The sequence below is a fragment of the Oryctolagus cuniculus genome, chromosome 11, assembly GCF_964237555.1.
Source record: "Oryctolagus cuniculus chromosome 11, mOryCun1.1, whole genome shotgun sequence".
Lineage (NCBI taxonomy): Eukaryota > Metazoa > Chordata > Mammalia > Lagomorpha > Leporidae > Oryctolagus > Oryctolagus cuniculus.
This window is the reverse complement of record NC_091442.1, coordinates 101,746,076-101,772,784: the sequence shown is the minus strand read 5'-3', so window position 1 is coordinate 101,772,784 and position 26,709 is coordinate 101,746,076. Positions and strand designations below refer to the sequence as shown.

At 40.7% G+C, this 26,709-nt stretch overlaps 1 protein-coding gene across 27 annotated transcripts in view; it reads left to right on the top strand.

Annotated features, from left to right (window-relative positions):
• Positions 1-26,709, top strand: part of ANKS1B (ankyrin repeat and sterile alpha motif domain containing 1B) — a 1,216,905-nt gene that overhangs the window by 1,152,793 nt on the left and 37,403 nt on the right. For 13 of the 27 annotated variants that reach the window (XM_051846548.2, XM_051846546.2, XM_051846541.2 and 10 more), the window contains 3 exons: positions 9,345-9,419; positions 15,495-15,623; positions 17,774-17,845. In XM_051846548.2, the coding sequence (XP_051702508.1) occupies positions 9,345-9,419; positions 15,495-15,623; positions 17,774-17,845 (276 nt within the window). The remainder of the gene's footprint in view (positions 1-9,344; positions 9,420-15,494; positions 15,624-17,773; positions 17,846-26,709) is intronic. The other 14 variants (XM_051846555.2, XM_051846554.2, XM_051846553.2 and 11 more) reach the window with 2 other exon arrangements.

The window sequence follows — 26,709 nt, the reverse complement described above, 5'->3', positions numbered from 1 at the left end:
TTATAGTCTAATTATCATTGGAGCTCTGTAGTGAAAGATTGATGGATGATATCTACATTTAAATAGTTTAAAATATAAAATATCTTTACAAGTTAGTGTACTTCAAAATATGTACTTAGATTTCATTTAAAATGCACTCTTTTGGCTTTCAATTTATGTTGGCTATGTGGGGGCAAGGCTTGACTCATCATTTTTTTAATTCCCCTATAGTAAACAGTCCACAAGTGGAGTACTTGGTAACCAAATTACTTTATGTAACATCATATGCTTCTTAAAATGACAGAGCCCTAGAACATATCAGATTGAAGACAAATTGGGATGATCTAAGATCTTTTAGGGAAATAAACTACCCAGAACACGTAGCCAGTCACCTACCTAGCTTAGATCTGGTTCATGGGCATCATCTGAAGACTCAGCACTGATTAGCACAACTTTAATGTGAGGACTCTGAGTTTGGAGAGTTAGGTTGCTTGCCCAAGGCCACACAACGATCATAAGGAGTAGAGCCAGGATTTGAATCTAGGCACCATGGCTTCACAGCTTTCACTTGAACCACTGTAGTGATGAATGTACCAGCCTTTCTCTATAAGCTGGGTGCCAGCAGATATGACACATTCTAGAAACTCTAAAACTCCAGAAGGCTACAAGGCAATGTTCTAAAACTCTATTAATAATATACAATGCTTGATACAAATGCAGGGATAGTGGAGAATTGATTCTCTACAATAGCATGGATGAACCTTGTATTTAAAGAAAGGCCCTTGTTCTTGACATCCAGTTTTTCATCCCTTGCAGAGCAAGGATAGCAAACAATTGCTGCATGAAATGATGCAAACCCCCCCACCTTGTGAGTGGGTCTGTATCCTAATGAGGTTTGTTTATGTGACTGCAAGGTCGTAACATTTGCAATAATTCACATTTCTCTGTATGCATTAGTGGTTAGAGGATTGTTCTGTACTTGTCTTAAATAAAAGCAGAATTTTAGAATCAGAAGAGGCCAGAAAATCTATGCAGTCCTCTCTCTGAACTGAGTCAGGCACCCTTTCTCATACATCCTTAGCAGAAACCCACCAGTTTCTGCTGACACTTGTCACTGGAAAACTGCCTCCCTTTGAGGCAGCCCCGTCATTGGAAAGGTTCTTACTGATAATAACTTTTGCCTTATATTGAGATGAAAGCAGCCATTCTAAAACCCTACATAGTTAATGCTCTCTTCTGGAACAACAAAGAATAAATCTGCTTCCTTCTGCTGAGAATAGTTCCTTAAGACTGAAGACAATTTGATACCTCCTCCTCACTACATTAAATATACACAGCTCCTGACCAATGTCGTTCTCATAAATGAGATAGGGGCCCGTACAACATCATAGTTCCCTGGCTCTGGGCATGTCTGTTTTGTTACTGTTCATGCAGAGCAACATTGACATATCGTTAATCCTACCAAGCTTTTCTTTATGAAAAGTTCCCAGCCGCTATCAGTGTGAACCATGCCTCCCCTCACAGCCCTCAGCAGCACTGGTTGTTCCATTTACATTATTCTTTTCCAGATAAGATTTTCTTAGCAAGTTGCTTTTCCAAAAATCCTCGTCTATTGATACCTTCTTAGAACTTGGTTATCACTCAGTGTGTCAGTGATGCTGTGTAATGTGCTAATTTAGAAGCTCCCACCCCCCCAAAAAAAATACCTTCCAAGTCATCCAACACCGTAGCAAGTGAAGTGTTGAAGAGGGTAGAACTAAAGAAGAAACTGTAGACTTCTCCCAGAGACCTCTTTGGGTGGCATCATTCAAGATGGTTTTTCAACCAGACCTTGTTTTTCCATGTTTTTCACAAGAGTAAAATGAGGAAATGGAGTGTCTCAGTAAACATCATTGCATGAATGGCTTTGTTCAATGCCTCTTTTTTTTCCCCACCAGAAATAAGATACAAACATGGAGCACGTAGTTAATAAATGGGTGGAAGTAAAGGAAATGACAATCTCCATTTGCAAGCAGGGAGGATAATGTATATTTTAAAGAGATGTTATAGACAAAGAACAGCATTACTTTGCAAAGGCGAGTTTCTTTGCAGCAATTCACATTGAGATAAAAAGCTGATCGTGCCTTTCTGAATGTTATTAATATTTCTGCCTTTTAGTGGTCTTGAAAAATGTGTGTATCAGTAGTGATGGCATCTGAACTTTGAAATAGAACAGGTAAAATAGCCTATACTGCTAGAAACAGCATGAACCCAATTGTCTTAAATGCCCTGCAATACTCAGGGAACCTGGAGAGCTCTGCCATGAGATCTGGGTTGTATAATGTTCTTTCTTCTTCTCTGTATTTTTTTTTCCTGCAAAGAGATTTCATAAATAATTGTGTAATGCCACTGAGGGCTACAGCTGGCCTCTCAGGGAATGCAGGTTATAAATGATCTCTGCAAATGAAGAATAGGAATATCATAAACCTGTCATTCTCTCCTACTTTGCCAGCTGAGGACTTACTCTCTGTGCTCTCAGTTCCAGAATCAAGGTTAACAAGGGAGGGGAGGGGAGGGGAGGGGAGGGGAGGGGAGGGCAGGAGCACAGGAAAAAGCCTTAAACCTGAACAAGCTGTATCAGAATGTTCATCATGCCAGTGGACTTGCGATGGAACCAAATGTGCCGTTTACTTCCTCCCACTTGGGGTAGGTTGATCAACAGTGAGACCAGGAAGAGAAGGTCACACATGCAGATGCTGTTGGAGAAAGCAGCTGTTGGCCTGGCTTTTCCCTTCCGGCAGGTGATGACTGATCTGTCAAGAATCTTCTCCCTAGACACCAGGGGAAGCTCACAATCATGAAATTTTGAAGGGACTGCTCTTCATAAAGGCAGAAAAATGATGGGAAACAGCATTTTCTTGAATTGAGCATTCACTGCAAATAGAAGAGCTTATCTGAAACCTTTAGTTAAAAGGATCAGTTGTGCATTCATTTCTGTCTTTCACTCTTCAGAACTAGAAATCAACAAATTGGAACTATGCACATGAGAGGCTGACAGTGTAGCTGAAGAATCCAGATTGCATACAGGTGTTAAAGAGAGCCAAGTATGGTGTATCCTGAAACTCACCTGAGAGGAGAAAAGGAGGCTCGTTCAAATGCTGACCTGCAGCCTCTGGGTAACACAGGAGAAACAAAAACTTCCCTTATTTTCTGATCTCCAGGCAGGGTTCCATTCGTGCCCATGGAAGAAGCAGCAGTGGGCCTGTCAGTGCTGGAAGAAATATGTGTACAAAGTGTTTGGCGTATTATTCTTGCTGCACTGAATTTGTTTGACTTCATCCTTTGACAGATCTCACCTAAGTCTCTGCTCCAGGAGCTGCCATGTTTGCCAGCTCCTGACCGAAGCGTCCATTGCCGGAGTGCCCCTTTTCCTCTGCCTTTGAAGCTGTTTTCTCTGCTCTTCAAGTTTGTTTTAGTTTGATTTTAGTGGTGCTGTCATCCAAGAGATGGAATGGATTTCATTATTCCTTTAGCTTTCACTCTGAACCTTTCATATTTCCTGTTGGATTCTTTCTGGTCGATTTCTGTACACCTTGAAGTTTAAAAGTATTATGGCAAACGTAAGGGAGAAATGAGGAAAGGCCATTTATTTTTAGGGATTGAATAAGGCAGAAAATTTCATATCTGATAGACTCTGACTAGAGGATGGAATTCATGAAAAGCTGTTTTCTTAAACTAGCTACACAGCATCGGCAGACTCCCAGAAGGTTTCCAGGGCCTAATTGGTATTGTAGAATAGATGGAACTGTCAACAGCTTGCTCCATTCCGAGACCCAACATCAGCCTTCCAATCCCAGCCTACTCTTGGGTCTTACCATGGAACAAGGATCGTGTACAAGTACAGTTTCCATTCTATAAACATTGATTAAAAGCAGGGATGATCCCTATTCACTCTTGTGACCTGTGCTTTGCACACAGATGACCAGGAACTATCTTTGGTCTGGGTACCAGGGAGATAGATTCTTAGGCTCTAAACGTTTTCCTCATTTTAAATTCTACTTGAAAGGTTACTCCTCTCACAACGTGGAAAGCACAGCTGGGATCTGGATGTAAGTGTTCTCTGGGAAAGTGATGTTTGAGTAGAACCTGCAGGAAGTGAGGAAGCTGGTCCTGCAGTGTCTGGAGGAAGATCGTTTCAGGCAACGGAAGAACAAGTACAGAGGCCTTAAAGGAAGGCTTTGCTGTCCAGAACCAAGCAAGTAGGAGGGAGAGTATAGGTAGGAGTGTAAGTGGAAAGGTGAGCTGATCCACTGCCTGGAGATGGAGAACCCTGCAGGCCATTGTGAGGACTCTGCACTTTTCTCTCGGGAGAGAAAGGGAGCTGAGTGGCATGATCAGGCTTTCATGGTAAATGGATCATTTTTGACTCTAAGATTGAGAATTGACACTAAGGCAGCAAGGATAAAAGGAGTGGGACCAGTTAGGAAGCTAATGGAATAACCCACATGAGAAAAGGTAGTGGCCAGGAAGTAGATTTGCTGCTGGACTAAAGATGAAATGTAAGAGAAGGGTTGAGTTCAATATCTTAAGAGAAAGGGGGCTACTGTTTGTTGAGATAAAGAATCTTATAGGGAAAGTGAGGTCACTGGGGACTTGGTTTAGGGCATTTAAAGTTCAGATGCCTGTTAAACATCAGAGAGTTCAAGTAGACGTTTGGATGTCAAAATCTGGAATTCAGGGCAGAGATTTGGGCTGGAATTCCAAACTTGGAAGTCAGGAGTGGCTAAGACCACCTGGTATAGCCAAGAAATACTGGAGATGATTGAGCACTGACACTCCAGGGATGGTCAGACAATAGGGACGAGCAGCAGAGACTGAGAAAGGAGAGGGATGATGGAGTATGTGCAGTAGATCAAGGAATAGAAAAAGTGGTTCCAGGTTGCGAAGGATGGGCTCACTGAGGACAGGAGAAAAGGAAGTGGAGACCATGTCCACACCTCTCGGGGAGTTCTGTTTCAGGAACAGAAACACTGAGCAGGGCTGTGTTGGGTCAAGGGTTTATTTGCTTTTAATGGAAGATGTTACATCCCTTTTGGAGAATGTTCCATTAAAGAGGGTAAAATGGATACTGAAGAGGAATAATATACTGTAAACTACTGGATTGCTACCAACTGAGTAGAAAAATCCATGTTTAGGGGAAAATTTTGGAGATTGATAAGATTCTTTTTATTTTGTGTTTAGAATTGAATGCCAATTGTGTTTTTCTGAAATGAAGTCATAGTAATATGAGGGACAAGATGATAACAGGAAAGAGATATGTGTTAACTTTTAAGAAAATATTTCCAGAGTTAAGGGTGATATCTAAAGATAAAACTGTATACTGTTGATTTTATTGGCAAAGAAATAAATATGACATTCTTATAATTATTTCAGTTATAAGACCACCACATGTTTACCCCCATTTGGTTGGATTCCGTAGTAATTCAGGTTCAGGTAAACTGAATTTGCCTTTACGGTGTATGTGGAAAAGGAGTTGAGAGGAAATTAATAAGAAAATGAAATTGCAGAGGAATAATTATCATTCTTGCACCAAATTGCTTCTGAGCTCTCAACAAGCTGCCCTTTGACATATAGGTGTGCTAATGACAGGTGTTCCTTCTCTCTGTAGCAGGACTGACAGTCCTTTTTCAGCCTTTACCAGGAGAAATGAGGACTGTTCTAGCAAGAAGTCCGCAGCATTAATTTTGAGTGCATTTTATCAGCGGTGTGTTGGCAGTGACTTCCTCTACCAAAGGCATAAGTGGCAACAATAAAGCAGACCATTGACAAAGGATGACAAATAACAGTAGTAATGTTTGTGTAGTGCTTTACTGTGTACCAAGAATTTTTGAATATATTACACAATTCCATTCATTCAGGATGGAAGAGGGCTTTCTGTGTTCCATGCTCTAGGAATTTAGCCATGGAAAAGTCCCCTGTTTCACAAAGCTTAGTATGAGCTGCACACAACCTGGTGAAATAAGTAGGTCAAGCCCTATTATTATTCCTCTTTACAGATGAAGACATTGTAATGCCTAATTAAAACTCAAATTTAAATCACCACTTTTCTAGGAATTTGGGGCTTAGGTGAAATTTTATCACCTGTATGCTATTTTTCTCTCTCAAAACTTCAAAACTCAGTACCACCATACATGTTGTCCCCAGAAATATCATATTCATGAAGATAATGAATTTCTGCCATGGAAACCCTCTTGCATTTAAAAATATTCATTCTAGTACTCAGTCTGATAACCCTGTGTCTAGAAGAAGAGTCATTTTAGATTACGAATACACCAATTACAGCTAGTCCACCTTATGTTGCTGTTCTGTGAGCCTAATAAATCATTTACTGTTAACAATAACTGTGATATCTGGATTTATCAGCTTTATTATATAACAAAAATAGCTTTTATAACACTGACACAATTAACTGCCATCAGTGTAAGTTCTATTTTACAAGCTAACATTTTGCCATTTGCACTAACTCACACAATTATTAGAAATTCTAGAGACCTCACTTTTTCTGAGTTTAAAACATCATTGGAACTCATAAAAACTGTGTAAGAGCAACACATGGACTCTCCTCAGTGTACATGACTTTGTGCCTTGGGAGTGCTGAGTGGAAGTTGCAGGGACCCATGCTGGAGCCAGATCTCTTGTACACGAGACTGTACAGTGGAGAGCCCTCCAGAGACTTCACCTAGGTGCATAGTAGAACTAAGGTGGGTGCACCTGCTCCACAGAAGGCTGTGGATGCCACATGGGTGTTATCAGGAAAGCAGTGACAGCCATCGGGGAATTCAGCCACGGCCAGACAAGAAAGAGGATCCTTATCCTCCTGTACCCTTCTCCCCAACTCTTCCCATGAAGAAGGGAGAGCTTAGGGTGGGGGACAGCCCAGGCGAGATCATGCTGTGCCTCCCTCATAGAGAAGAGCAGGGGAAGAGAAGACAAAGTGTGGACCAAGCCTCTCCAATCTATGTATCAGAAATAAGATGGAGTTTTATACAGAATGGATTCTGTGAGCAGAAAGTTATGCAGTCTGCCTAGACTAGGCTGTAGTTTGATGCCAGTGAGGGCAAGGAGGTTGGATAAGGACCCATTTGGAAGGATTGGAAAACAAGCTTTTAGGTGTTTGAGCCCATGTGGAGTTGACACTGTGCCATGAACAGGTTATAGTTAGATAGATTTGTCTCAGGCTCTGTAAAACAGTCTCCATAAAACCAGGCTTCCCTCTGCTCTGTGATGAAGTCGGGATCAGGCCTGCCCTCCATCCAGGTCATCCCAGTGGACTGACACCTACCTCTCCCTGTATGACCTGAGCAAGCCACTTAACCTCTCTGAACATTTATGTCTTCATCTGTCAGATGACAGGTGGCCCATGGGTTATTGCTGGCATGAGACATGAGTAAACATTGCAAAAGCTGCAATTTATGTAAGAGAGTTAGCTCAAGACCACGGCTGATAGTGCTGAGAGGGTCAAGGGAACCCTGGAAGTGTATTTTGTGCCAATTATGCTGGTAATACAGCAAAAGCACAATCAGCTTTCCATATCCAAGGATTCCACATCAGTGGATTCAGCCAATGGTGAATCAAAAATATTTGAAAAAAAATTTGAGTCTGTCCTGAGCATGTGTAGACTTCTTGTCATTATTCCCTAAACAATACAGCATAACCACTATCTACAAAGCATTTGCGTTGTTTTAGGTGTTACAAGTAATGTAGGATGATTTCAAGTATACAGGAAGATTGTGGGAGCTATTTTTTTTTTTTTAAATAAAAGACATCAGCACCCATGGATTTTTGTATCCAAGGCAGGTCCTAGAATCAAGTTCCCACAGATACCAAGAGACCACTGCGTGGATGAAGCGGATAGTGGCTACTAGAGACAAGACCAGGGGGATTCATGGGCCCAAGATGTAACTGGCTAGAGAGACTTTGAAGATAGCAGACACTAGACCACCCACTGAGAAAACAGCATGACATTTAGAGAGGGAACTGAGAATACCAGAGTTGATTCAAGTGGGAGGCAGTTGAAGGTGCCCTTTGGTCAGACCTGGGGCTCTAACTTCCTTAAAAGAAGGCCGGTTACAGCCTGTCCTCAGCAAGCCATCCAGATGACTGAGGGGTGGAAAGCAAAAGTGGGTGTGGCAGGGATGTGTTTGTACCTGCAGAGAGAGAGCTTACATTTCTGGTGGGTGCTCCTGGGAGGGTAGGGAATAGGGAAACTTTCAGGCAAGGTAAGCTTGCTTTTCCATAATTTGGTTGCTGGTTTTCTAAACCGAATTGTGTGGATGTGCCTGTCTCTTTCCTGCAGTGATCTCTGTAGGAATCTGCTTGTGAATTCTGAGGATGCTCACCGTGCTTGCTGAATTAATCTAGGCTCTCTGCCATTTCAGTGATTGAATTCCACAGTGTCTTTTAGAACGATCGAATTCAGTAAAAGAACTCCGTAAAGGTCAGGCCGAGAGCCCCATCTCTTTCTGCTGTTTCCTGTAACTCAGCTGCATGGTACTTTCTGCCGGCACTCCAGGAGCGAGTGTCCGTGGGGTGTCTGTGGGTTTGGTGCTTCGTTCTGAGCAAACATTATTGCCTTAGATGGTTATTGGTATGGTAGAGCTCAAGTTATAGAGCTGATTCATTAGACCCATGAATGCTGTTTCTGGAAGTTTCTACTGGATTAACAGTGCTGAGCTTCCCTGACCCCAGACCCTCCCTGCTCCAGCCACCCTCCTGGCCTGTCTACCACTATGCCCCCTCCTGGGGGCAGAAGGTCACTACTCCTTCTGCTATCCAGAGTTTTGCCCTTTAGAACCCTGGAGAACAGAGTTTTTCCCTGAGAACTCTATTTTCTAGATTCATCAAATGGAGCAATGACTAATTTTTTAAAAAAAAAAAATCCTTCTATTGCAATATTTGCTCTTGGTCATTGAAGATAAGAAAATAAAAATGTTTAACCTGTTGATGGTTTTTCCCTCATCTTTCTTGAACTTAATAAAAATATTTATTCTGTGAAAGTAACCACATAAAGGTATTCTGTTCTTTTTGGCAAATGTAAGACACAGTTTGGTTTTTCCTAAATTTGAATGTGTTGGTAATTTCACTTGGTATAACACTAATATATAAATGGTCTTCTTTCCCTCAGCCAACCCAAAATGTTTTGTGCAAAAAGAATGATTTAGAAGTCAATGATTAAACCTTGGGTACCCTAAAACAGTTTTTAGTTGTTTTTAAAGAAATATGATTCTTTGCATTTTATTGTTTTCCTCTTTCCTTCCTGGATGCTACCGTGGTAGCTGTCATGTTTTAAATATTGACAAGATGAGATAGTTTTCTGTTTATATCAGCAGTCGTCTGTCTGTGAGATATGGACCAATCAGAACGCTGGATTTCCTTTCTCAGCAATCCATCAGGTTCATAATGTAAGGTTACATGTGGTTATTTCCTCTTCCTGAACTTGCGCTGTGTACTGTGTTGCAAAGTGTTGTCAACGGCTATAGGTACCATGTCCTGGCAATGCAGACAGTGTGTAACGTCTGGTGACTTCTGAGGTTCTTCGTCTTCTATACTTCATTTACTGTGCCTTGTGACTAGTTGATGTGCAAACATTGTCCTAAAGTGATAAACATGCTTGGTTTTAAAGTCCACGGTTAAAAATCTGTCCCATGTGAGTTCTGGCTTTCATTCCAGGCATCTGTGTTAACTTGCTTTCACAGGAAAAAGGAAAAGGGTAAATCGATATATATAAATATATATTTATACACACATACACACACGTATATATCAGTGTTATTCTTCCACACTTTGTACTTTCCCATGTCCATAGGCTCTTCAACCCTTTGTGTTTAATGATTCTCAAAGATTTGTGTGCTTTACTTGTGAGACATATTTGAGTATGATTTGCATGAAACCCTTACACATTTTATGCAAATGTGGGAGGAAGTTAGCAGGGGAGAGGCACTGTTACAGCTACAACGTGGTTCTCAGCCTTTTTCCACTTGAAAATACCGAATTGATCTTTGAAATGTGTGTGAAATTGTGACCCATTTTACTCTGAGCTGCTTAATATTCAAACATGCACATTTCGCCTTTGCAGACTTAAGAAAAATTCTTCTTTGGAAAGTGAACATTTTAATATTTGAGGTTTTTTATGTTTTCTATTTTAAAATACATTCTTATTCTCACAACCTGTTAAATTGTTCCCGCTGGGTAGTGTGCTGAGAAGTGGAGACATTTGGTTGAGAATCACTGAGTGAAGTTCTCGGAGTGGCATGCAAAGGGCCTCTGCTGGGTGCTGCACCAGGCGTTTCTGTCCTCCTGTGCATGGGCTGTGGCTCCTGAGGACCATGGTGTCTGAACATCGGTGCCGGTTCTTGTGACCCGGAAACTCCTCCTGAACCTGTAATTGCTAACCAAAGCTTTTATGTGTTCAGAAGTGGCCATCTCTGCTCTTTATCATCAAAAGGAACACATTCAGTATAACCAACTGCATTTGACCAAACTAACATTCTGTATCCTTGGAGATTTTTAGAAAGAACTGCAGCATCCTGGGTATGAATGTCTGCAGGAGATCTGTCCTTATGTGCATTCACACATTTGGATGCGTAGATCTGTACACAGCAGTGAGCATGGAAAGTCAATGTGATCACATCCACCATGGATATGTTGGGTAGCCCATCTCTGAAATGGATCAGAATTATTAAAAGTATAAAACCTTAAAATAACAGTTGTTGCTTTAAATCAATTTAGTTTTTCGTTAAGTGTTCTGAAGAAATAGAGAATAATAATTGTTAATATTCAGATCTAAATTTACTAACAGACCAGTGGGAATAGCAGAAAAACTTCTATTGAAAAAATGAATACTAATTCTAAAAAAATTTAAGAACAATAGATTCAAAGCTTGAAAACACCATACCTTTTCTGTTAATGTTAGAATGCTAAGTCATAATGATGACTGTTCATTATTTGTTGATATACTTATGGAGTTTTCCTCTCAAGAAGAAGATACAAGTGTGCAGGGTTTTCCCCTGTGCATTCTCAGAGCCTACAGAATATGTAATACTCAGTTTCCCTTTTTGGGGAGAGATCCAGATGATGTGATCTGATTCTGAATTTCCCCGAGATATCTGGTGCCTGTAAACTAAAGACTTATAGCCATCTAACAGCTTTTGAAATAATGGAAAGTTTAAAAGCTTATTTTGGAATCTGTCACCCAGTAAAATCTGTCTCTATAGACAGCTGTAAATGTCTTATATGTAATGACTACATTTGGCTGGTGGTTTTATATTTTTCATCTGATGATATAAGAGAGTGTTTGCTTTAACCACATTATTGTATGTGGCCCAGTTACAATCCATCACACTCAGCCAGACTATGAATTTATACTTCACAGTTGAGAAATATCTGCTAAACAGAATCAACTCTCCATTTAAAACTATAATCTCAAATTATGTTTCCCATTTGTGTTACAAGTTAATTTTTGTTTAAGTTTGAAGAGATAGTTAATGATGTTCATTGCCCTCTGTTGAATTGTTGTGTTTTAGTCTGCTTATAAAAAAATTGAAAAAGCCTAGAGGCATATATATATATATATATATATATATATATATATATATATATATAAAATAAATACCAAATAAATGAGATTTTAAGCCATGACCAAATTCTTAGAATATTGATCACTTAAATACATGAACCTAAAGGAAAGATTTTTCTCCAAGTATTTTAAGCTCTAAAGAAATAGCCTGAAGCACATATTACAGATTCCTTGAATTATTTCAGTTTCTCTTCTGTAACTACTTACAGAAGCCCTCTAAGCATATCTGTGTCAGTTATAGTTTAAAATGTGATGGAATTTCTAAACCAAACTTTTCCTACTTCATTTTGTTATTCTAATTAAGTATTCTGCCATCATTGTTACCCATGTTTAACTTTTTATTAAAGTTTTGATTATAAGCCATTATTTGAGGCAAGACTTCATAAATCTGCTTGATTTTTATTTAATATGTCATAAGCATTTTTAAATGGGGAATTATTTAATTTAAAATATTGACTGAGCAAATGCAAGTATTCTGTAGATATGAAGGTACTACTTAATAAGACCTAACCTGTACTTACAGGTCAAAATTATTTGATGTTTGAGATAAAAGCCCTTATTTATTTTTTGGTCTCTTCTACCACTCCACAGACTAACCACTCCGCTTAGCTCCTCCTGCAGCGTATTCCTGCTGTAATTCAGCCTCCAGGAGGGTTGAGACCTAAGGCACCCTTCTCTGAATTATTTTGTTCTTGCTGGTGGTGAACCTGATAGAGCTGAATCCCAGCCAAGGGCCAAGGTTGTAGCTGTCCTTTGCAATGGTGTCGAAGTCCTGCTGTTGGAGTCCATCCATTCCCATTTAACTAATTCCAAAGTGAAAACTCAACATCTACAGGTTGAGTCTTCTAAGTATTCTTAGATCTAAGCTTTTAAAAAGGGACAAAAGTTGATAAAATTACCAGGAAGAAAAGAAACTTATTTTCTTATAAATGCAATCTTAAAAACACTTTTCCCTGGGTTTGAAAATGAATTTCTGGAAATAGTACTATGTATGGCAGAACTTGACATCTATTCCAAAAAAGTAGATTCTGGCCTGTAGGGAATTTGAGAATATTTGGATTGAAACAATGTTTTAAGGCCACAAGGAAAATGAAGTAAGGATTGTATTTCTCTTCATTAAAATTATCTCTGAACATAGTATCTATGGAAGGTCCTATCAGATCACTCCAGATTCAAAGCAGGTGGTTTGTGGCTTTTGAACAAAGTAGAGTTACAGAAGAGCAGATGATGGCTCTACCTAAGTGGAGTTAAGTGGGTGCACTACTGATTTCTTCAACTGGCTTCGAGTAAGAGAGCCTGATGATTTCCAGACTGAGGTTGTATAGGTTGTCTGTTCTGGGGCTTATTATTCCCAAAGTGGCTGCTACAGTTTCTGTGGATGATGTAAATATTTGGATCAGCATTTGGCTGTAGTTTGTGCTTTAAGTGTATGGAACTCACATTAAAGTTTAATTATAAAAGTGCGTGAGATAATTGAACAATTAGAGAATGGATTTGCATATGATTTGCATGCTTAATGTACTAATACACGAAATGTTCCCATAATCTTAGCTTCACCCCACCCATTCCCACCACTGCCCTATTCCCAGTCCTTTCCCTGCAACCCATAAACCCCCAGCTCCTGCCATGTCTGTTCAGGCTTTTTGAGAGTCTGCCTGCTGAGCCCGGCCAAGCTGTTCCTCTGCTAAACTGGATCAGGGCTAACATGAAGATGCCATGCTTGGTTTGAATGGTCACATCAGCAGACACTGGATCAAAGGACCTTTTGATGCCAACCAGATCCTCCTTTTGTATCATTCCTCAGAGTTGTGTGCAAACTTCTGTTGTTCTGTTAACAGTGTTACCTGTGACTTAAATGTATAATACCTGTTTGCTATGTTGTTGTTTCTTTATCAGGGGAGGGGAGAGAAGTGGGGAGAAGCTAATGGGGCAACTTAGAGGATCTGGGGAGAACTTTGAGAACCCACAGCAGCACGTTTATAGAGTTTTAAGCTGTTGTGACTTAAAAGTTACTAAACTCAGCTTCAAAATCTTAACAAAATCCAAATATCCTCCATTTTGTATCTTCTGGTAGCTTTTTGAGAGCAAATCACAGCCAGTTGAGGTAGACTGGAGAGAGAATAAAGATCCAGACATTTTAGAGACAAGGAAACAAAAAACTCAAACTAGGAAGCTAGAAAAAAAAATTCTAAAATTGCATTCAGTTGTTGCTTTTTCCAAAGAACAATTCATATAAGGAGAAAACCTCAAGAATGGTCCAGGAACAGCTCACAAAACATGAAAAGATGCAAAAGTTAATATTAACAGGTAAAGTCTTAATACTCTCAACAGATAAGGAATGGGAGTATCAAGTAATGTATTAGTAAATCAGTAAATAGAACCAAAATAACAGAGTAGGTGACAACAGAGCAGAGAGACAGCGGGTGGGGCTCTGAGTGGTCACAGCTTGGAAGAGACCCACCTTGAGACAGCTGCCTCTAGCTGTCTACTGCTATGAAAGAGCCTCTGCATTTTTCTCTTGTTCAAAACCAGTTAGAAACTTCCAGGAGGCAAGGTCTTTGCCTGGCACTTTCCATCATTGGCAGCTGCCTCACATCCCATCTATCGTAAGCCCAAACTGCACAGCAGAAATTGCTAGGCTGCGAAGCTATTCCTGGATGACTGTGACTCTTAAATTTGGGAAGTATCTTCATGAAAGCCATGGACTTCCTTTCTCCCCCAAAACACGCACCTTCAGCCAAAATTTCACATTCTTGTCCTGAACTCTGAAAATTCTCCTTAAGAAATCCTACACCAGTGAAGCCAACCGCTACTGGTTCTATAGAACTTTGTCTCTCTCCAAGGTTTTATTTGGTTTTGGAGTTCATAAGACATTTTTATTCTGTTCCTCAATTTCTCATCATTCTGTAAGACCAGCCAAATCAAAGTTAGAAGAGAGTGTCTTCCAGAATCTGTTATTGTTTAGTTTATGTCCCCTTGAGAACAAAGTACTGGATTTTGAGAAATGAGAAAACAATATGAAATATCCTAGGTATACTATGTAAATCAGGTTAGAGCCCAGAAAAACCATGCCAACAGAGACCTTTGACTTTACAGATGCTCACACCAACCATTACAGTAATAAAACTGGTTGATGCTGACCTCATGGAAATTGATAAATATTTTAGGTCTTAGTGGGCATGGGTATTATGAGATACACTACCAAATGTGCCTGTGCTTATTCTCATAAATGAGGTTCCTCAGGTACATGCATAGGCATATCTGAGCAACCTTGGCATTTAAGCGTTTAGTCATCATTGGTGTTTTGGGTTTTCTGAGCAGGGTAGCTAAATATGTCCAAGACAACCATGGTGGCGCTAAGTCAAACACAGTTGAATTCAATGAGAGAAACTACTTGTTAGTCATTAGTAAACTTTTTGCTAAAATTGTTCATAGTATCATACTTATCTCCAAAAATATAAAATTATTCAAAGAACATGGTACATGTCATTATTTGGGAACTGAAATTTATAGAACTCTGCATTCTGAATGTAAAAGCTATTCAAACTAAAAATTTCAAATAGTCATCTAAAAACAGAAAATTCTTTCAAAGATTACAGATTTGTTTCTGTTGTAACAGAAACTAATAAACTAATAGATTATTTCTTAGTATCTTCATGTTTTATTTTAAAATTTTCTAACTTAGGCTGTTATTCTAAAAATGAATCAACTTCTTCACGCTTCAAAAGTTAACTTGGAGAAACGTGCTAATAAGTATACTCAAAAACTTAATAACCAATAAAAGTAACCAAAATGCATTTCACATTTGCAGCACATGTGTTAGAAAGTGAACTCAGGCTAGCTATAGGGGGTGAACTTTGCTTCCTGCTTGTACTGCCTCTAGAATAAATGTCATTTTCAGACAGGAGACTGGGGAGAACCTTCCATTACCTTGAGACCTCCAAACGAAGCCACAGCCTCAACTCCAGTACAGTACTGGCAACATCACCCAGAAAAGCTCATCTTCCAATCATGCGATTACAAAGCTTTTGTAAGTTACCCTGAATTCAGTCTTTGGGTACAAATGGGGATAGAAGTTATGTTTCTTATTTGTTTTCATTTATATTGAAAAAAATACCAAAATGGCCATGGCTGAAATTTCTAAAATGTTTCCCCTCCTCTTTTTCTTAAAGCATCATTCTGTCCAAAGTCCAAACAACCAGAGATTTATAACCCTTTTATTCTTGAAAGCTTAAGTCTGTTTTCTGCCTTCTTATACAGTCGTGTGTCTTAGAGTCAGTGTACTAAAGCAGTCTTGAAATGGAAACAAGTGTGAGTATAGCGTAGGTGCACCCTTTTACTCATTCCCTGTGACCTCAGAACATGGGGTCCACCACTTTATATAAATACCACATTCTTTTCATTGTCAGCAATAGTAGGGTTATACTCCTCTTTCTTTTTAGAGGTAAAGGAATAGTTAGGCTTAGGTGAGAATTGTGAGTAATAATATGCACCAGGTAAATGTTCAAAAAATACTGTGTGCTTGGGACAGGTGGTGGTTGTCATGTCTACAGCAGAAAAAGTGGCTGAACTCTTAAGCAGTCTTCTGAAACTGCCTGTCTTAAAGAAACACATTTCAATTAAGGCAAATTTTCCTGATAACTTAGAAGATAGGGAACCTTACCAAGATCGTTTTCCTTAATTTCATTTAGATGTGGCATTTTGGTTATCTCGTGGCAATTTGGACTGTTTTCCATTTTTGCGCTATCTGCTCCTTGACTGCTTCCTTATCTTGCAGCATTGGAATTATTTTAATAGCAATCACTCAAAACGTATGAGGTTGAAGTGGCTCCTGCCTTCAAAATGCAAGCCCAGTATTCCCTCAGCCTGTCTTCATGGCCTTCGACCAGGCCTGTGCTGTTGTGCCTTTGCATGTGCTACTCAAGTCAGGACCTCTCTGGTCTACAAGGCTGATCCCAGCCCTGTTTCTACAGTGTACCAGGGTGTCTCTGGTCATGGCAAGAAGTATTTTTCAAATCTCTCCTGAAATAATTATATTAATTCACTTTTTCAAAAGATGTATAGACCCTCTTTTTTTCTTGAAAGGCATTAGAGAGGAGGGAAAAAATGATAAAATGAAGGAATCCTGTTGAAGCTTAAAACTATCTACCGCCCACCAGAAGCTAGAGCATGGATGGCACTTTGCACCAGGCTAGTGTCAGATCCGCCCACCTGATGCATGATAGTCCCTGGGAGAAGATATTCTCATGCTTACCCTGCCTCCATCTAGCCATCCAAGCCCACCAGGGGCTCAACTCTGACTTCTGTAAAACTGAGAATAGCCTTCCCCTCCCCACCCTCCTATCCATTCTCAGGTGGATTAAACGTGGGGAACACAGCTGTGAATGAAAAGGGTCTAAATCTGCTTCTCTGCCTAAGAGCAGCCCAACACTAATTACCTATGGAGCTGAACAAGCCCAAATAGGGGGCATGTTGCTTGGTTTCTCAGCTGTCTCATACAACCCTGTAATTACAGAGAGAGTAGCATGATTTATTTTTACAGACATTACTGCCTCAAGGAAAAAAAAAGGAAAACATTTTTAGATGCCCCCATTTTGCAGTTAAATATGATTTGAACGACGGCAACTTTAGAAAATGCTGCCGTTTCATTATAAAGAGCAATTTTCAGCCTCCAAAACTCATGGTTAATTCTGCTGCATTCTAATTACAAATGTATTTATTTGTTAGGATTAGTTACTGTTTGCTTTGGGTGGTTTTTAGTTGGTTGGTTTTGTTTTCCAATGTGAAAGGCAGAGATCTTCCATCCACTGATTCACTCCCAAAATGGCCCCAACAGCTGAGACTGGTCCAGACTGAAGCCAGGAGCCCAGGACTCCCTCCAGGTCTCCCACGTGAGTGGCAGGGACCCAAGACTGGGGTCATCCTCCTCTGCCTTCCCAGGCACCTCAGCAGGGAACTGGATAGGAATTGAAGAAGCCAGGACTTGAACTAGCGCTCTGATATGGGATGCCAGTGTCGCAGGTGGCAGCTTAACTCGCTGCACCACAACACCTGCCCCTCTGTTCATTTTTAAAAGTCAGGCAATAATAAATAGGCAGGAAATCTAGCCAGTAGTACTTCCAGTTTATTTTTAAATTGTTATACTTTTCTTCATAAAGCATTGTATTTTTTATATTTTAGTATTTAGGTTCTATGCTGATCAAAGAGCTCAGGGGGACAGAATCAACCCAAGATGCTTGTGCAAAAATGCGGGTAAGTTTTCCAAATTGTTTTCTCTCTAGTAGCTGAAATACTAAATACTGGGTAAGGATACAAATTGCCACCTTTCAAATTGCTATTTTCTTCATTGGCTGGTCTGCTGGATCACATTGGGAGTGTATTTTAAAAAAAAAAAAAAAAAGATGTTTGGACTTTGTTCTTGTTCATACTTGAGCTTATTTCCCTGTGGTTTGAGTTAGTGTCTGTTTGACACAGTTATCCCATATTGCATTCCTCTTAAAGTTTTAAAGGTTTAAGGTGAATTGTATGAACATTGATCATTCTCCAGATTAGAGGAAGTATCTTCAGTTAAACAAGAAAATGTTTTAAGCACCCACATGACTGTCTAAGAATATTTGTTGAAAAGACCACCAATTAACTAAAAATTACTAAAGCAGAGGCATTGGGAGGATATTACATAAAGCTAATGATTTTCATGAGACCTCTTAACTATTCATCTTTTTTAAAAATAAAACATTTAACTCTGAGTGGAATGAGCCAGAGGCAAAATTCCAAATGTCTGATTTGTGGGTGCTGGTTCCCTTGGAGTCTGTTTTTGCCAAAGCAAACCCCTCTCATACTGCAGAGCCACCTGGGCACCTACCAGCATGGGTTCGTAAGCTTGCTTTCTTCATGGCACATGTGTAGAGGATATGGCAATTATCTGACAGTGCAAGTCAAGAATATTGAGCTCATTGAATACAGCAAGTAACCAAAGTCAAACTTAAGATCACTAGCAAGTGAACCCTACCTTTAATTTGGGACAGGTATACTTTGTCATTTATTTTAATATGAGTAGCTTTGGTTGGAAAATATTTCACAACATATAACTGAGCCAAAGCAATTATGAAGGTCAACATGAACTGTCCATTGTTCATGGAAAGCTAAATATGTACAAGTGTTCGTGAAATTGAGACCTCAGGATGTAATCACTAGGTTACTTTTCTGATTAATAGCAAAACAGCTATAATAATTGCCCTTCTACTAGATGTAAAGTTAATGCTTAAATTGTCAGTACCAATGATTTTTATCCCAGGTACTGACATTCTGCTTCTGTTGCTGCTCACTTGCCTTGGAAGTCACTTTTAATAATAGTAATAATAATAATTAATAATACTAATAAAGCTGCTCACATCCACTGGATAATCACAGTGTGTGCTCATACAGTTATTATTCCCATTTTACAGATTAAGAGCAGAGTTAGGGAAGGTATGTAACTTTCTTGAGGTCACACAGTTTGCCAATCTGGGCCTAAAATCTAGGTTTATCTGCCTCTGGAGTCCAAGCTTTTAACCACATTCTCCTGTTTCTCCTGAGCCTCTGCTGCTTACTTAGAAAATGAGAACCTTGGACTCGATGCCCTTTAGGGTTCTTCCCGCTTTTATAATTCTAGAAATCTTATGTTCTAAATATAGTTATCTGACCTAAATTGTGTCACCAATGGACAATGAGCAAATGCAAAAATTTTTCAATCATCAAGCCTCAGAATGACTTTAGAGATATTTATGAACATGTCTAAGAAATTAATTTGGCATCTCTGATTTAATACTATTAACTAAATTACCTGAGACCCAGCTACTTCCATGTTGTAATCAGCATAAATACTGCGTAGTGCTTGTAGCACCATTTAAAATACACCAGATCTGTGATTTGAACTTCAGCCAATTTCTTGAGATTGAATGTATCTGAAATTACATCCTGCTAGTGATAGCCAAGCCATTTTAATAGTCTCAGTAGAGAATAATTTAGTTAAATACTTGTCTGTCGCTTAAAATGAAACCTTGAAAAAGCTGTCTATTTAGAAGGCATTCTTCTATTCTTTGGGGCATTTTTCTGGTTTGCTGCCCTTGATGTTTGTTTTAGGTAGTTTATATGAAAATAGTAATTTTATTGCTTCTTAGACTGTCATAAACCCTTAATTCTCATCTTGATTAAATATATCTCAGTCCTTGATACGGTAGCTAACTTTGCATTCACTGGAACCACTAGAACCGATTTTGAACTGTTATCTGGGACTGTTGCATTTGTGAATTAGAATGTTTGCCAGCTAAAAGTGGAATGGATCTCACGTGGCAGTTAATCTTCAGTTTGAAGCCAAAGTGATAGTTTTCTCCATTTTCAACCTGGTGACATTATAGCCAAAAGTCCTAGTACTAGCAGATTTCCCCATGGAAAATACATTATGATACCAAAGATCTTAAATTCTGCATATAATAATATTATTAGGTCAAAATATTGTGAATTAAAATGTTACTCATTAATTTAAAAGACTCTCAACAGTATGAGTGTACTTGAAAAAGTTCATGGAAACTAGAATTAAAAGATAAGTGTATTCTGATGCAAAAAATGAAATCCATGCATACCTATTTAATAATACACATCTCCACTAACTTTATAAAGACCCCTCCTGTGCATGGATTTAAAAACAAAAATTTGCACTGAAGTACACTTAATATTTAATTTCATTTTCTGTGAACTTTCTGAGGAACACTGTTTTACATTTTAACAAATTAAAATTTCTTTCCTAATTTGAGGTAGTTCAGTATTTTGAGAAATATTTCTTTATTTTATCAACAAAGTGATTAAGATTCAGCCTCTGCTCTCACTGAGCTGACAGTCCAGTGGCAGAAACCAAGGTGTAGACATTGACCCCACAATGGGAGAAGTACCACCACGGAGGTGCTCACTTTACCAATCAGCCCACGGGCTAGTTAGAGGTGATCCCAAAAATGACATAGGCAAGGTCTCCTGAAATCAGTCTATCAGAGCTGGCCCCACATAAGTGAAGAATGTACACTGACTCATTAATCCACAAGGTAGGTATTGCTGTAGCCCTGCATTATACCTAAGGGAACAAAGACCAAAGGAAGCTTAGTAACTTTTCTAAGGTCCCTTCCCCGCTAAACCTGCACTGATCTTTTCACTGTCTCTCTCTATAGCCCTACATTTTCCAGAAGACCACACAGTTGGAATCACACAGTGTGCCTTTTCACACTGGCTTCTTTCACTTAGCCTTGTGTTTCAGGTTCCCCCATGTCTTTTCATGGCTGATTACCTCCCTTTTCTGAATAATATTTCATCACATGGATCTACCACAGTTGATCCATTTATCTATTGAAGGTCATCTTGCTTGCTTCCATGTTTTGGCAATGATATAGAGAGATGCTATACACATTTGTATGCAGGTTTTTATCTTAATGTTTTTCTTGGATCCAACCCTAAATGATGGCTCCTCTTAAATTTATCTTCTAAATTGTGTTTAGTGAAGAAAAAACTTGTGTTAAACTTTATTTTTTTTTAAGAAAATTGCAATTTGTGCCTTATCTTCTGGAGTTTCCTTTAATAAAAGCTTGAGGCTGGCTACGCTTTTAATAATGAGGTGTACTTTTAGGTAGAAGCAATTCTTTTTTAGAAAAATTTTTATTTATTGGAAAAGCCAAATGTCAGAAAGAGGGTGACACACAGAGCAAGAGAGAGAATCTTCCATCCACTGGTTCACTCTCCAAATGGCTGCAGCATCCAGGATTGGGTCAAGCCAAAGCCGGGATCCAAGACCTCCATCTGGGTTTTTCAGATGGGTGACAGAAACCTGAGCATTTGAGTCAATACCTGTTGCCTCCCAGGGTGCATTAGTGGGAAGCTGGATCTGAAGTGGAACAGCTGGGGCTCTGTTGAACCAATTCACTGTGCCAGTGTCACAGGCAGCAAGTTAACCTGCTACACCACTATACTAGCCCCTAAGTGGAATCATTTCTATGAACTATTTTGTTCCTTAGTAGTATAACGTGGCTGCTTATGTCCTTTACCATGGCATCTTAACAAGCATTTCAATTCAAAATTAAAACGAAAAACACATATTAGTAACATATGAAGAATTGTCAAAAATACCTATTGAATCTGAACACCATCATTTAGTGCTGCCTTTTATAATACTGGTTGGGTTTTCCAGCTCAGTCTGTGCTCAGAGTCGCATACTTCATCTTTGAAAGGATTCCTAAAGGAAGCATTAACTGGAATCCTGAGTACAATGCCACCAAGACATGGTCCCGCATAGGAGCCTTTCTTCTGCTATGCTTTCCTTCTGCCATGCCATACATCACACTGTACACATGCCTGGTTATCCATACCTCCTGGAAGGCAGGGACCATGTGTTACATCACAAGTGGAATTCACTGTTGGCCCAGGATACTGATCTGCTGACTGTTCATTGCTGAAGTCTGCCATGATAACATGTAGCCCAGAATATTCAGTTATGCTCACAGACGCTGATTTTACTTCTACTCTTCCTTGTCAGTGGGATGCTAATGCTTTGGAAAGGGACGTTGTGAAACATCCAATCTCAGATTAATAGTATGGCACTGAATTATCTTCTGTAATCCCCACAGCAACTCTACAAATTGGTTGTGGTATTAACATATCCATTTTACAGATGAGGTAACAAAAGCACAGCGTTGGCAAGAGATCAAATGAAGCCAGTACTCCAAACATGGCTTCCTGTGCTCCTACTTGCTGTACTGCAGTGCCTCCTAGAGGAAGGAGCTCATCCCTGGATTCCTTTGTAAATTCAAGATGACCACACACACACACACCCTGAAGTGTACTTACACCTGATAAATTTTAAAACTGTGTTTCTCACACATTTGCAATTTGCTTTTTAAACTAAAATCATACATTTCAACTTTGTTTCTTCTAAGATGTATTTGTTTATTTTGAAAGGCAGAATTACGGCGGGGACAGGGGGCAGGCAGGGCAGAGATCTTCCATTCACTAGTTCACTCCCCAAATGGCTTCAGTGGCAGGGCAGGAGCTGGATCCACCCAAAGCCAGGAGCCAGGAGTTTCCTCCAGGTCTCTCATATGGGTGCAGATGCCCAAAGAGTTGGTCTATCCTCCACTGCTTTCCCAGGCACATTGGCAGGGAGTTGGATTGTAAGTGGAGCAGCCAGGACTTGAACTGGCACTCATATGGGAAGCCGGCATCACAGGTTACAGCTTCACCTGCTACGCCACAGTGCCGGCCCCAACTTTGTTTCTTATTACAAAGGCACCGCATGTTCATTGTTATATATTATAGAGATATCCAAAGGAAACCGTTTGCAGCTGCCTAAGCCACTAAAATATGGGTGGATGTTTGGTGCAGCAATTAATACATTGGTTAAGGAGCTCATATTGGATTTCAGAATGCCTGGTTCTGACTTCCTGCTAATGCGTACCCTGGGAGGCAGCAAGTAATGACTCAAGTACTTAGGTTCCTGCCACCCCCATGGGAAACGTGGCTTGAGTTTCTGGCTCCTAGGCGTTTGGAGAGTGAATCAGTGAATGGCAGGTGTGTCTATTTCTCTCTCAGGAAATTAATTTTTTAAAATTTTTTCAATAATAAGCTACTAAATGTAGAATGGCTGGGTCAAGTTTCATCTTGAAACTTTGGATAACTGTTGACAAATTGCCTTCCAGCAAATTTGTCCCAGTGCGGTCACCCAGAAGCAGCACACAAGCATGTGTTAATGTCTGCCTGTCACATCTCTCAGTGTCGTGTGCTTGATGTGTTGGGTTTGCTCCTAGCTGAGGGACACTGGGGAGCTTTTATGAGAAGCCGTACATCTTCACCATGACCCCCAGTCTTCGCAACTTTCACTCGTCAGCATCTGTTCTAGATGTAGCTCTGGAATCTCTCTTCATGGCTTGTACTCTTTATTGTATGTGAAGAATGTTTTCTGCTTTCCCAGTCCCTGAGAAACCTGAAGGATTAAATAATTCTTGTTAATTGCTCTGAAGACCAAGAGCTGTAACTAAATGCTAACTAAGGATTTTTGGAAATCACTTGTCAAGTAGAGAACAGTGTGTTTTGATAAACTAGCTTCTCTCTGAATTAATGGAGGCTGCAGTACAACCGAGTTTATATGCAGAGCAGCAGAGGACGGTTCTGACAGTGGCTTTCCATCAAACTGATCAACTACATTTTTGGAGCAGTCATTGCTTGAAGTGTGGTCCCCAAACATGCAGCATCAGCAGCATCTGCAGGCTTGTTAGACTTGCAAATTCCTCAGCCCCACCTCAGATTACTGAATCAGAAACTCTCATCACTGAATCAGTCTGTAATGTAGCAAGCCCTCCGTGGGATTCAAATGCACTCAAAAGTTTGAGGACCACTGCCATGGTCCGCTGGGCCTTCTGCCAAGACTGCTGCGAAGGTCGGCTGCTCTCGGTAGAGTCCTCCTGCCCTGTGCCTGGAAACTGGCTGGGGCTAGAGGAGCAGAGAGACAAGGGCACCACTTTGTGTTGCACCAGACTTTAGCCAGTTCATGCATTACACAGGCAAATGTGACTCTCTTAAGCAGAGATGGGGTTTCAGTGGCCACTTGCCTACTACCTGTTCTTGTCACATGGTCTCAGGGTTCTGTGTTCCCCCCAGCCTTTGGGCTAGAGTCCTCGAGAGATCATTTACCCTCACTTCCCAGCCAAATGAGACTTACTCCTAAATCAGTAGTGACAGATGAGAGCCCAAACTTTATTTAAAGATGTCCAGAGGGAGAGACTTCCCAGCCACCCCTAGTAACCATTCTGCCCTCTAAGAAGCTTGCCTCTCAATGCTTGTGATCGGAGCCACTTTCCTGCAGTGTATGTGGATGCCTGACCCTTTTCTCCTTGAGGCTAAAAAAAATAAAATAAAAAATCACAGGATCTTTGAAGCCCTCCCCCACTCCAACAGGAAGCTCTGATTACCCTCTTGTCACATCTGGGGCTCTCCTCCCAGCCTCCCAAGGCCTCTGCTCAGGCTCCAGGCACCAGGGCTCTCTGCAAAGTTTGCTGAGTTCTCAATATGGTGAGGCCAACTCTGGTTCTTCTTTGTAGTGTGGACTCTGTTCTTGTCCCCAAACCTTAATTCATTGGATCGTCATTCCTTGAATCATCATGGGTTTCATCAGCCACTAAAATGAAGCCTTTGAAATTGCTGCTATTTAGCCATATTTTTCCCTGGAAAGATGGTGACCGTGGGGTCAGGCATCTGGCACAGTCATTAAAGAGCCATTTGGGATGCTCACCTTCCATATCAGAGCGCCTGAGTTCAAGTCTCAGCTCTACTTCTAATTCTAGCCTCCTGTTAATGCGCATCAGAAGTAGTCTGTAATGGCTAAGGTATTGGGTCCCTGCCACCCATGTGGGAGACCCAGATGGAGTTTCTGGCTCCTCATTTCGACCTGGCTGAGCCCTGGCTATTGCAGGCATTTGAGAACTGACCCGGTGGAGATATTCATTCTCTCTCATTCTCTCTCTCTCCCCCTCTCTCTCTCTCTCTTCCCCTCTCTCTCTGTTGTGTGTATATATCTGTCTCTCTCTCCTTCTCCCCTTGTCTCTCTTCTTTCTTTTTTTTTAAAGATTTATTTATTTGAAAGTCAGAGTTACACAGAGAGAGGAAAGGCAGAGAGACAGGTCTTCCATCTGCTGGTTCGCTCCCCAGTTGGCCACAAAGACCAGAGCTGTGCCGATCCGGAGCCAGGAGCTTCTTCCGGAACTCCCACATGGGTGCAGGGGCCCAAGGACTTGGGCCATCTTCCACTGATTTCCCAGGACACAGCAGAGAGCTGGATCAGAAGTGGAGCAGCCAGGACTAGAACCAGCTGCCTATATGGGATGCCGGCACTGCAGGTGGTGACTTTACCTGCTATGCCACAGTGCCAGCCACAATCTGACTTTCAAATAAATATATTTTTAGTGGTGACGTCATAGAAATCAGTGTAAGACTTGGCACTGGCAGTCCTCAAGGGATGTCCCATGCAGTAAGGCATCCAGAGCTCCCAAGAGCAGGGCAGTGCACTTGAAGAGCCAGTGACAGAGATGAGGAAGCAGTGCAGTCCGCCTGTGAGGCTGCAAAAGCCTTTGTGACCTTTCCCTGAGCTGCAGAGGGCGGGCGCACATTCCACATATCTGCTTTGGAGTCTGCTTTTATCCTTTTTTTTTTTTTTTTTTTTTTGACAGGCAGAGTGGACAGTGAGAGAGAGAGACAGAGAGAAAGGTCTTCCTTTTGCTGTTGGTTCACCCTCCAATGGCCGCCACGGCCGGCGCGCTGCTGCCGGCGCACCGCACTGATCCAATGGCAGGAGCCAGGTACTTATCCTGGTCTCCCATGGGGTGCAGGGCCCAAGCACTTGGGCCATCCTCCACTGCACTCCCTGGCCACAGCAGAGAGCTGGCCTGGAAGAGGGGCAACCGGGACAGAATCCGGCGCCCTGACCGGGACTAGAACCCGGTGTTCCGGCGCCGCAAGGCGGAGGATTAGCCTAGTGAGCCATGGCGCTGGCCCTGCTTCCTGCTTTTATCCTTTATAATCCCCACAACCTAGCTGGTTTTTGTTACATACAAAATCATCATAATAATGCTTGTTTTGTGTATGCTATAATCATTTGAAAGACAGGACTTCCAGGCAAAAGTATTTTATGCTATTTTAATTTACTTGCTGAAACTAAATTTAATAATTAAGCTTTGCAACTAAGGAAATAATACATAGCAAAACTAACAGTTATGACTCGGCATTGGGTGTCTAACCAGAAAGCATTCTGGTAGCCACAAGACTGTAGGTTAAAAATACTCTGGAAGTTGGATGGCCATAGACCATCTGGAAATCTCCTCCCAGTCTGCAATTTTTTTTTCCATCACTACTATTTTCCCTTTCTCTCTACGGGTGGTGGGCACAAATGATTCTTACGTGGAACATAATCATCATCCCACACTCACACCCAATATGACAGCTTACAACTGATGTGCTCCCAGTCTTAAACTTCTCTGCTCTTGTACAAACTCAGGAAAGTTGTGCTGTCAGATATTCCCATCTGTAGATTCTGCTTTCAAAAATGAGACACC